Consider the following 12,297-nt stretch of genomic DNA (forward strand, 5'->3'; position numbering starts at 1 on the left):
GATGGCTGTTTGCAGGCTGGCCACAGCCCCTTCAGGGTGGAGGTCCCCGCTGGAGTGCCTGGCCAGCCTGGGTGAGGGGCTGATGGCTGTTTGCAGGCTGGCCACAGCCCCTTCAGGGTGGAGGTCCCCGCTGGAGTGCCTGGCCAGCCTGGGTGAGGGGCTGATGGCTGTTTGCAGGCTGGCCACAGCCCCTTCAGGGTGGAGGTCCCCGCTGGAGTGCCTGGCCAGCCTGGGTGAGGGGCTGATGGCTGTTTGCAGGCTGGCCACAGCCCCTTCAGGGTGGAGGTCCCCGCTGGAGTGCCTGGCCAGCCTGGGTGAGGGGCTGATGGCTGTTTGCAGGCTGGCCACAGCCCCTTCAGGGTGGAGGTCCCCGCTGGAGTGCCTGGCCAGCCTGGGTGAGGGGCTGATGGCTGTTTGCAGGCTGGCCACAGCCCCTTCAGGGTGGAGGTCCCCGCTGGAGTGCCTGGCCAGCCTGGGTGAGGGGCTGATGGCTGTTTGCAGGCTGGCCACAGCCCCTTCAGGGTGGAGGTCCCCGCTGGAGTGCCTGGCCAGCCTGGGTGAGGGGCTGATGGCTGTTTGCAGGCTGGCCACAGCCCCTTCAGGGTGGAGGTCCCCGCTGGAGTGCCTGGCCAGCCTGGGTGAGGGGCTGATGGCTGTTTGCAGGCTGGCCACGGCCCCCAGCCACCCAAGCTCCCAGTGGAGGCTGGCTGGAAGCAGGTATCTGGGATTTATTTATCTTCTATAATTGAAACTTTGTTGCCTTGAACGGAGGCCACAGCCGGCCAGAGCAGGCAGGAAGCTTGGCTTCCTCCATCACCGGGGCAACCAAGCCTCCTGCTTGCTCCAGCTCTGTGGCTGTCGGCCGCCATCTTGGTTGGGTTAATTTGCATATAGTCACTCTGATTGGCTGGTGGGCGTGGCTTGGGGCATAGCGGAGGTACAGTCAATTTGCATGTTTCTCTTTTATTAGATTATTATTTTAGCATTTATAGTAAAACTTTGGATTTTCCCTCATAGATAATCAATTTATGAGAATTAGTTTCCATTCAAGAATACAGAATATTCCTCTATAGGTCCATTCGTTGCAAAAGAACATTATGGATAAATACTGTGCCTTATGTTGAAGCTGGCATTCTTTACTAAATTCACAGAACCAGCAAAATTCCTATAATTGGCTATCAAGTTTTTTTGATGGCATGGTTGAAGAGAATATTGTTCATTAAGAAAAGAAGTATATATATAAAGCACAGAGACTTCTTGTATTTGGAAATTATTTACAGTTGAATTAATAAAAACTCCAGTCATACTTCTGGAAGACTACAGGCAAAGCCAATACCACGTGAACAGACAACTGCCAAGTGATCTCAAAAATCACTAAGTTTTGGGATGGCTTGAATGAAGCTAAGATTTCCACCCATATCTAAGATATGAAATTCTAAGTTTTGCTTACTTTTTTCAGTATCAATATTTGTGTTCTCAGGTTTTTCACTGGGAAGATCATGAAATTTCACAGGAACATACAGAGGTTCACTCTGGAACATAACAGAAACAGAAACAAACATAAACAAATATGTAATACCTGATATAGTGGATAAAATTTAAGTGGATGGTTTGTAGGCACAGATACCACTCAAAACATGGCTGTTCACCACCATGTTTTTACAGCATAATTTTCCCAAAATGCATTTTCAAGACTTAAAGGAGAAACTCAAACGATGCACATAGGTACAACGACAGAAAAGAACCAGTTTCAAGTTTGTAAGTGTAATAATACCGCATTGGTATCTTATAATACTTAACATTTAAATGTCATAAAAGCAGACCCATCTCTCAATTAACAGATTACCTCCCATTCCTTTTCATTCATTATTTTAATAAATACATGTTGAGTCCCACTATGTCAGGTGCTGTCCTACTTCCTGAGAATATAAGAGTGAACGAAGTGTCCTCAGTGATCAAGTAGTCCAAAGGGGAAGGCAGACAGTGAACAGATAATCACCTATATAATATGTATATATATTCACCAAGTTGTTTTCTCTTATTACTTAAGATTCAACTAAAACCAAAAATTCCTGAAAACTTTTTTAGCATTAACAGATAAGAAAAAAAAAAGCTACCACTTACCAGTTCTTGCTATGTACCAGGTACCAAGTCCAGAGCAGTTAAACATACATTTCTCATTAGCCCTTGAAACCACCTTATAAAATGGTATTTTAAATAACTTTTCTAGAAGCTGAGATATAATAACCCAGTGGTAGACAACAGAATTAAGCCAGGTTTGTCTAACATGTTCTAAAGATCGATATTTTTAAGTTGTTTTAAATTCAACTGTTTTTGCAAAAATTGTTCAGATAATCCATATTTAAAAAACAATTCTCCAACCAAGCTGTTTCTTAAATTAACATAAAATTGTGTTTTATATCTTTGATTTCTCTTTTAACTCCTGGTATAGAACTCCACCAATAAAAATATTCAGTAAATGAAGAGACTATAGAATCTGGAAATAGATGTAGTCTCTTGTTACATTGAACTTTTCATTACAGCATTTGGCCTAGAATGATTTGACATATCCATCTTAAAGATAATAGCAAAAATTAGTAGAAGAGCCCTAACCGGTTTGGCTCAGTGGATAGAGCGTCGGCCTGCAGACTGAAAGGTTCCAGGTTCGATTCCGGTCAAGGGCATGTACCTTGGTTGTGGGCACATCCCAGTAGGAGGTGTGCAGGAGGCAGCTGATCGATGTTTCTCTCTCATCGATGTTTCTAACTCTCTGTCCCTCTCCCTTCCTCTCTGTAAAAAAATCAATAAAATATATTTTTAAAGAAATTAGAAGAGTAGTTAGAAGAGTAGGCTGACATCTTAGCTCTGCTTTCTACACTGAAAGAGACAACTGATAATACTTTGTTGATGCTTACGATCCCAGAGAAATGAGATGACATTTTCCCTAAGCTTCAAAAACTTTTCACAGCACCTGGTAACCTACCCTGAATACAAATGTAGTTCTAGAAGCCGGACAAACAAAAAACCAAGCCAATCCATATAAATTTGTATTAAATTTTAGAGCAACTTTAAAATTCTTCTCAGACAAAATGCCACATTTTGAACAATACATTAAAAAATGTTTTAGTGATGGTCTAAATAAATATTTTAATATATTATCTCTCCAATGAGATTATAAATGCCTAATATAAGTAAATGCATTACTTTATCTGCTTATTATCTGTCTCCTTCTCCTTTCCAAACTTATGCTCTCACTACTAGAATGTAAACTATATTTCCAGAGTAAAAAACAAGTGCTTAATACAGATTAAGCACTCTTAAAAAATTTATGGGACTAATGAAAAATCTGCTTAAAAATTCTCAGTGTCAAGCAAATACATGTGTTTCTAAGTGATAATAATCCTATATAATTGATGCACACTGACCACCAGGGGGCAAACGCTCAACGCAGGAGCTGCCCCCTGCTCCCCGCAGGGAGCAGGCCTAAGTCGTCAGTCGGACATCCCCCAAGGGCTCCTGGGCTGAGGCCCCCTCCCCGCCCGAGTACACGAATTTCATGCACCGGGCCTCTAGTATAATAATAAACACGAAGTGACAAAGCTTTTAAGAAACAAAGGACAAAGGGCTGCCCATCACTATTTTCACTTCTTAACTATTTCCCTCCCCCTCTCTCCCCTGTAGTAGTTGAACTGCTTATTTGTTGGCTCCAGGTGTCCCTAAAGAAAGAGAGTACCAAGCTAAAATAATCATGGAGGGCACCCAATATTTATATATATTCTAATGTAGCTTTGGTGTTCAAAGCTATTCAGTCCTTCCCACTATGGCTCACCTCCCTCTGCTCCATTCCTGACAAAAAAAGAAGCACTTACCAAAGAGCTACTCATAGTTGTGTCTGTTGTGCAAGCAGCAAAATAACCTTCAGCATCTGCAAACTACAGATAACAGGACAAAAAATTCAATTAAACTCATGATAAAGTAGGACTAGTGTCAGTCACAGCTTAAAAGAATAGAAAAACCAGACTAGATCTATAAGAATATAACTATTATTAACAATAATAGCAGCTAATGGTCAGTATTCATCCATGCAAGGTTGGTATTATCTTCATTTTAAAGAAACTGAGACTGAGAGATTTTATCTAAGTAACAAGAGTTAGGATTAAACCCAAGTTAATCTAACTCCAAAATGTATGCTCCTTTCACAATACTATTATAATATTTCAGATTAGCAGGGAAAGGAAAGAGTGAGTGGTTAGTGAAAAAGACAAATAACATCTTCGTATTATCATGATAACAGTATTAATCAAGAATTCCCTAAATGGATCTCAGCGGCTGGACCACGTTCTGAGAAGCATGGTGCTAGTGGTATATAAGCAGGCTTTTATTCATACCCACAGCTACCCTATCATTATCCTTGCTTAGTCGCTAGAGGTTAAATAACTTGCCCAAGGTCACACAATCAGTAGTGACAGAACAAGATTCAAATACAAAGTCCATGCTATTAAGAATGCTTGTATATCAATAAGAAAAAGTCAATGTAGAAAAATGGACAAGATATATAGACAACTGATAAAAGAATTCTATTGTGCAACAAATATATGAAAGAGTAACCCAAACCATGCATATTAAACAAGATGCCACTGATCACTTAATCAAGTTGGCAAATGTTAGGGTTTTGGTAAGGATTCAATCTCATATACTGCTAACAGAGATATAAGTTAGGTATAACTATAAGACTAAACTTATTTCTGCTATAAATAATTTTAAGTATTATTACATAAATATATAGCTATAGAAAATATCAAATATTTATAGTGGCCTTAGAATGGTGAGATTGTGGATAGATTATTCTTGTTCTTCTTGTTATTATAATTTGTCTTCAACAATGAACATTTATCACTACTACATTCAAAAAATCTTTAATATTAAAAAATGTTCTAGTAATACTAAATTACATAGAAAGTTGTTCATGATAACAAGTTATAATACAGGACATAACAGTAAATTTCACTTTTGTGAAAAATGAAACAAATGCACACATGAAAAAAAACTGCAGGATATATGCCAAAATACTGTCAATGAATGGTAGAATTCATTCCTTTAATGGTAGAATTATTCCTTGAATGGTAGAATTTATTATTTTTTGTCTATATTTTCTAAATTTTTGACAATGTACATGTATTCACATACATATAACATTCCTACATGTAATACTATAATATATATACATTTCTATAATGTCTATATATTCCTCTTAAAAATATATATGCACACACTTTTTTTCATAAAAGTTAAATTTTTGTGCACATATAAGTGTATACTTCCAGGCTTAACCTCAAAAAGTTACTGAAAAGCCCCTGATAAAAATCAAATGACTGTATTTCTCAAGAATGTACTCATTAGATAAGACAAGATATAATAGTATTTTAACCTACACAAAAAATAGCGGACAAAAGAATAGGAGTGACAGAGACAGAAAGTAAAACAGTACTAACCAGAGAAGGAAGGGAGGAGGGACATGGGAGCTGTTTAATAGGCACAGTGTTTCTGTTTGGAATGATGAAAAAGTTCTGGAGTGGATAGTGGTGATGTTTGCACAGCAAAATACTTACTGCCACTGAACTATATACTTTTAAAAATGTTTCAAATTGCCCTAGCTGGTTTGGCTCAGTGGATAGAGCATCAGCCTGCAAACTGAAGGCTCTCAGGTTCAATTCCAGTAACGGACACATGCCCAGACTGCGGGCTCGATCACCAGCAAGGGGCATGCAGGAGGCAGTCAATCAATGATTCTTTCTCATCACTGATGTTTCTATGTCTCTCTCCCTTCCTCTCTGAAATCAATAAAAATATATTTTAAAAATAAAATAAAAATGTTTCAAATAGGAACTTTTGTTTTATATATACATATCCTATATAATAAAACCCTAATATGCAAATTGACCAAACGGCTGAACGGCCGGCCGGTCGCTATGACACGCACTGACCACCAGGGGGAGCGCTGATCAGCCAGAAGCTGGGTTCATGGCTGGTGAGCGCAGCAGCGGTGGCGGGAGCCTCTCCTGCCTCTGCTGAAGGCGGGCGGTAAGTCCCGGACTGCAAGAGCCCCAGACTGTGAGAGGGATGTCTGACTGCTGGCGGACAGACATCCCCCAAGGGGTCCCGGACTTCAAGAGAACACAGGCTGGACTGAGGGACAACCCCACACCCCCAGTGCACGAACAAAAAAGGGAAAAAGAAAAAAAATGGTTAAAATGATAAATTTGATGTTATGTATATTTTACCACAATTTTAAAAAGAAAAGGAGAGAGAATAAAAAAAGGATTGAGACAGTGTTATATTCTTCATTCTCAAAACTTCAGTTTCTATTTCTATGAATCAGCACTGAAAGAACATAATTTGATTAGCCAAACATCTGAAACATGCCCTGAAATATGCTATTTTCATTTTAACAAATAAACCTTGAATAATTTTGCTTTTACAATCAATATTATAACCAATTAGATGATAATCATCTAGTCTACAAAAGATCAGAGATCCAGATATTCTTCTTCTTCCTTACTTTCATCATCATCTCCACATTAAATGATTTAGGCTAGTTCAAAAATGTTTAACAACTCAGAGGATGTCATGAGATAAAGAAAAGAGGGTGATTATATACCTTTGATTTCTCACAAGATATTCTGATACGAAGGTGATTAAAAGAATACACTTAAAGTTTTGGACAAAAGTAGGTTTTTCTTATAATATGCTATGTTCACTCACTTAACTGAACAACTTAAAATTGGACTGTCCTTCAAGAAACTAATACATCTTTAAACTTTGAAAAACTATATCTGTCTCCAACAAACATTTAAAATTGAAAACTTACAAAAGCAGCATGCTTTCCTCGAAATCCTCTTGTACATTGTTGTCTCCATGGCTTCCAAATAATAAAGCCCAAAAGGTACAGAACAAACATCGATGTTTTTGCAAAGGTGCTGAAGAATGGTTTATTGTACTGAGTAAAAACATACTAGAGAGAAAAAAGTTACAGAAACTATGAGATGACTTTAAACCTAATTACTTATCTCCAATAAAACAAAGCCATTACATGATTTTTAACTCTAAAAGTTCATTTGGAAAAGAAAACTCTAAAGGGATTATAAAAATGTTTTAGATTCATTTCTGAATATTATACAGTATTTGCCTTGAAAAAAAAAAGGATAATATACCCAAACAAAGCATGAACAACTGGGCAAAAACAAGTTCTGTTCAACATTCACTGAAAACCTACTATGCAACAGTATTTATGCTAGAAGCTAAAGAAAAATAAGACAGGCTTTCCTGAAAGGAGAGCACACATCATAACGTGCTAAAAACCATGACAGGGGTACAGAGGGTACCATGGGAATAGCAAAGGGAGACAGGCCATTTTAAAGGTTATGGAAGTTTCCTAAAAGAAACTATTTTTGCGCTGCCTGAACAGTTATCCCAAAGTAACAGGCAATGAAATGGAATGGTGTATGAAGAAAACTGCATGAAATTTAAAGTTATTAGGAAATTATACAAAATATGTAATCTTTGTTTAAATTGGAAATATCAGTATGGACTCATGATGTTTCCTTTCCTAAAAAAAAGTTTTAGTTATATGCATTGAAAGACCCAGAAAAAATAACAACCCTGGAGGAATGGGCACCTCTAGAATCCAGATAGCGATCTGAACCATGCGTTATTGAAGAAATGACTACATCCATGTATAGGGCAGGAAATGTACCAGATGAGCCTGGGGTATCTTGTGCCAGAAAGCAGATAGGATGTTAAAGATTAAAGAGATCATGTTAAAAGGGTATTAGAGACAACATGAAGGGGCTCCTAGTGGTCAAAGATAGGAAACTTTAAGTGTCAAAAGAAATAACTACAACTGTTTGAAACATCAAGTATACAAAAATCCATGAATGTATAAAGATACTCAAAAAACCCTCAATGGTTACCACTGGAAGTTGCTAGGCAACATTATTTTAAAATGGATAAAGGAAAAGAATCAAGATTTATCCAACATTTTTTCTATAAACCATGTTTCAGGATAACCGAACAGTAGTTGTGAAAAAGTCTTCCTTACAGAATTCCAGCTAATAAATGCAGAAGGAATGGCCCTTAGAAAAATCGCCACTTTACCACTTCTAATGAAATACCCTATCTGGGCAATAATCATAAGGATATTCAACTATTACTTACAGTTTGATAAGGAACTTTATAGTTCTCATACTGGCATTACCCATGGTAAGACTTGCAGCCATTATGTGCCTCATGTTGTGATATGCAAGGAAGTGCCCAGTACCACCAAGGTATTTTTTCCTAAATACTGAAACTGAATCAAATCAAGACTGTACACCTATCTACCATTTTATAGGAAACTAGAGGGCCAGTGCATGGATTCGTGCACCGGTGGGGTCCCTCAGCCTGGCCTGCGGGGATCAGGCTGAAACCAGCTCTCCGACACCCCTGAGGGGTCCCGGATTGCAAGAGGGCGTAGGCCAGGCCAAGGGACCCCACCAGTGCATGATCGGGGCTGCAGAGGGACTGCGGGAGGGCTCCAGGGCAAGTCCGGCCTGTCTTGCCCAGTCCCAACTGGCTAGACCCCAGCAGCAAGCTAACCTATGGGTCGGAGTGTCTGCCCCCTGGTGGACAGTGTGCGTCATAGCGACTGGTTGAACAGTCTAACAGTCAGACATTTAGCATATTAGGATTTTATTATATAGGATAAAAAAGAGGAGCAAGTTAAATGACACCCCAAGGAAGCAATCAGTCAAATCCAGAATGTGTTATGGACTAAATGCGTGGGTCCCCCAAAAATTCATGTTAAAATCCTAACTAACCTCCAATATAGTGATATTAGGAGGTGGGGCCTGTGGGTAGAGCCCTGATGAATGAGATTAGTTCCACATAAAAAGAATCTAGAGAGCTCTGCCCTGTGAGGACACAGTGAGAAGACTGTCACCAAGAATGAGGAAGCAGCTCCACACCAGGCAGAATCTGCCTGCATCTTGACCATGGTCTTTTGAGCCTCCATAACTGTGAGAAATAAACGTTTGTTGCTTGAACCACACAGCCTATGGTGGTTCTGCCAAAGCACCCCAAACAGACTGACAGTGTAATCCATCCTACAGGAAAAATGATACAGTTTCTCCAACAAATCAATGGCATGATAAAGGGAGGGGGGCAGGGGAATACAGCAAAATAAAAATGACTTAAGAATTATAACAAATGAAATGTGTGATCTTTTGTTTAGATCTTAAACTAAAACGATGTCCTTGACATAACCAAAGAAATTTAAATATGGACTGGATATCCATATTTAAGGAATTGTAATTAATTTTGTTAGGTATGTTAATAGCATGGTGATTATATTTTTAAAAATTAAGTCATTTTCAGTTTGAGGTGAATATAAAAGAATTTTTCCATAAAATCAGAAGTTAATAAGATCGGCAAAATTTGACAATTGTTAAAAGTAAATGATGGGCACATGAAAATTCATTATACTTCTCTCTACTCTGTATATATTAGATGTTTTCCATAATAAAAAGATTGATTTTCTTTTTAAAAAATATTTTTCTTATTGATTTCAGAGAGGAAGGGCGAAGGAGAGAGAGTTAGAAACATCAACGATGACAGAGCATCATTGATCAGCTGCTCCCTGCATGCCCCTCACTGGGGTTCGAGCCACAACCCAGGCATGTGTCCTGACCCGGAATAGAACCGTGACCTCCTGGTTCATAGGTCAACGCTCAACCACTGAACTGAGTCACACCAGCCAGGCTGATTTTTTTTTTACATATATAATTTTTAATTTCAAAAGTTTGATAAGCATATCTGTACTGAAGAATTAGACACATTACATATGCTCTTGGATAATGAAATTATAAAATATCCTCTTAGTAACAGATTTTACTTTTTAAAAAATAGGGACACACACAAAAAAATAGGGACAAATTTTTTGTGTTTGTTTTTTACTTTGCTTAGATATGGATTGCTAAATTATAATTTAATGAGGTGCTCTTTTGCTGTAAATTTTCTTGCCTGATAAATAAGAAACAAAACTACTTAAAACTAAAATAAAAGTTTAGCACCCAGCTGGGTTAAGCGCCCAGCCTGTTTTGTCTTCCGGACAGAAAGTATGTGTCAGTCACTGGTGACTGGCGCTTAACGTGTTAAAGATAGGCTTATTTCTCTGTCAACATTAAAGAGGTTTTTTAAAATTTAAAACAGAATATTAATCTTAAAAAAAGGTTATAGAAGAGTGAGGGGAATAGAAGAGTTAAAAATAAATGGCCTGTTTTACTCCAGAGCCTAATTCCAAAAAGACTAAAAGTTGATTTATTCATTAGATACACTGTCAATGGCAACTATTTACTTAGCTATGATGTGAGATGACCAGCAGTATCAAATGGCTTCTTCTGACATTTCAGGCCATTTTATAAATGCTAGTTTATTTTTGTATATTAGCCTTATGACTGCAACATGCAAGTTTAAATACAGTAATTTCTGAAAATAAAATTGCTTGTCTTTTTATAGGGATCACTAACCAAACAGAATAAAGTAACTGCACAAGTAGAGAGAAAAACTAGCTTGTGAATTCAAAATACCATGATACTGCCAATAGGTCATCAAAAAAAAAAAAAAATACAGCCATAGCTGGTTTGGCTCCTGGATAGAGCATCCATTGGCCTATGGACTGAAGGGTCCCGGGTTGGATTCCAGTCAAGGGCACATGCCCAGGTTGCAGGCTCGATCCCCAGTAGGGGGCATGCAGGAGGCCGCTAATCAATGATTCTCTCTCATCAGTGATGTTTCTATCTCTCCCTCTCCCTTCCTCCCTAAAATCAATAAAAATATATTTTTAAAAAATTTACCGAAATCAGCAGATAAAAATGTACATGCAACAATCATGCATGTGCACAACAGTGAGCTGTACATTACAACTCTGATCACTTTCACTCATTTGTCCAAAAGCATTCTTACGTTCTACTAAATGGTGACAAATCGCTTTGCATCCTAGATGGTTGTTCCCCTAAAAGTAGCATTTACAGAGAAATAAATTGAACTTAGAAAAACACACACACACACACACACACAGAAACACCTTCAAATATTAAGAAAATATGCATATACTCGCTTTCTAAACAACCCCTAAAAGACACAAGAAACTTGTATGAAACAACGAAGAGTATTCTTTCAGCTTCAACTTCACTCTAATTCAGTATCAAAGAAAACATAAATAATTCAACCATATTCAAAACGCTGCTTTCAGTGAGCGTGAGAAGAGAGTAATGACTAGAGATCCGACAGAGGAAGAGGGATGCTGTCATTACAATAGAGCATCGTTCCAAGGCCAGCGCCACGTACCGAAGTGAGTTCTGAGGATGCGACCCAGATCACATCCACGAGGAGGAGAATGACGATGCCCAGGGCCATTCGCCGGCGCTGCGTGAAGCCACTGCTCTGGGCGCTCATTCGGTTCATGATAAACACACACACCATTTGCAGTCTGTTTAGAAAACAGAGAGGATTCTTAAAAAAAATGAGAAAATTCGTAGGGCAGACACATCGGACACGTGTTCCGCTCTGCAGTCTGAACGTCACACAGTCACTAAAGGGGCTCGGTTTACCTTCTCTTCCAGGCCTTTCCGAGGTCCTCCAGAGCGGCGCCTGCAAACCTGGCAGATCTGAGTCTAAACGGCGGCGAGGAACTCAACGCACCTGATGGGAGGCGAAGCGCTCAGAGTCAGAGTCAGCGCACCTTTTGTGCCCGTCCTTAAAATGAGCGCAAACGAAAGAAAATGCCCACGTGTGGCCAACCTAACTGACACTCCTCTCCAGACTTCAAACTGTAATCAGAGAATTACACGGCACAGAGCACAGAAAAAAAATGAAAAAGCGACCTTCCGCACAGCGCAGACCACAGCAGCGAGCTCCCGGGAAACGGCGTCTGCGAACCGCACCGACAGAGCCCGTCCCCTCTGCGGGGATCCACCCCGGGACAGGGCTCCGCACGCGCGGCTTCTGCGCGGCTTCGCTGCCCCCCGACCTCGAGCGGGGTTCGGGCGAAAGGGAGTCGTTTGTGGCGAGTCCGGGGCGCGTTTCCAGGCGCTCACGTGGTAAAGGGAAAGGCTCCTGCGCCACCCCGTCACTCTATCTAGACATTTAAACCGAAATGGCAACGCACAGGAGCAGAGAGCAAACAGCTGTTGCGGGGAACCCGCCTCCTTTTTCGGAGGAACAAGTGTGGGGCAGTGACGCCTCCCGGGGAGCGTCCACGTC

General features: G+C 39.8%; 1 protein-coding gene and 1 long non-coding RNA gene across 5 annotated transcripts in view; one reads left to right on the plus strand and one right to left on the minus strand.

Annotated features, from left to right (window-relative positions):
* The window catches only part of SLC35F5 (solute carrier family 35, member F5), a 42,428-nt gene extending 30,161 nt beyond the window's left edge, over positions 1-12,267 (minus strand). Inside the window, exons 1-5 of one of the 4 annotated variants that reach the window (XM_014546139.1) lie at positions 11,646-12,258; positions 11,383-11,524; positions 6,869-7,012; positions 3,870-3,932; positions 1,451-1,532 (exon numbers count right to left, since the gene is read on the minus strand). In XM_014546139.1, the coding sequence (XP_014401625.1) occupies positions 1,451-1,532; positions 3,870-3,932; positions 6,869-7,012; positions 11,383-11,517 (424 nt within the window). In that variant the 5' untranslated portion in view covers positions 11,518-11,524; positions 11,646-12,258. Of the gene's footprint in view, positions 1-1,450; positions 1,533-3,869; positions 3,933-6,868; positions 7,013-11,382; positions 11,525-11,645 lie in introns of all 4 variants that reach the window. The other 3 variants (XM_014546138.1, XM_014546140.1, XM_014546141.1) reach the window with 3 other exon arrangements.
* Positions 2,375-12,297, plus strand: part of LOC106727481 — an 18,008-nt gene continuing 8,085 nt past the window's right edge. The window contains exon 1 of the long non-coding RNA XR_001363693.1: positions 2,375-2,636. This is a non-coding gene — a long non-coding RNA (uncharacterized LOC106727481). The remainder of the gene's footprint in view (positions 2,637-12,297) is intronic.

The sequence above is a fragment of the Myotis brandtii genome, unplaced genomic scaffold (genome assembly GCF_000412655.1).
Source record: "Myotis brandtii unplaced genomic scaffold, ASM41265v1 scaffold431, whole genome shotgun sequence".
NCBI classification, from domain to species: domain Eukaryota; kingdom Metazoa; phylum Chordata; class Mammalia; order Chiroptera; family Vespertilionidae; genus Myotis; species Myotis brandtii.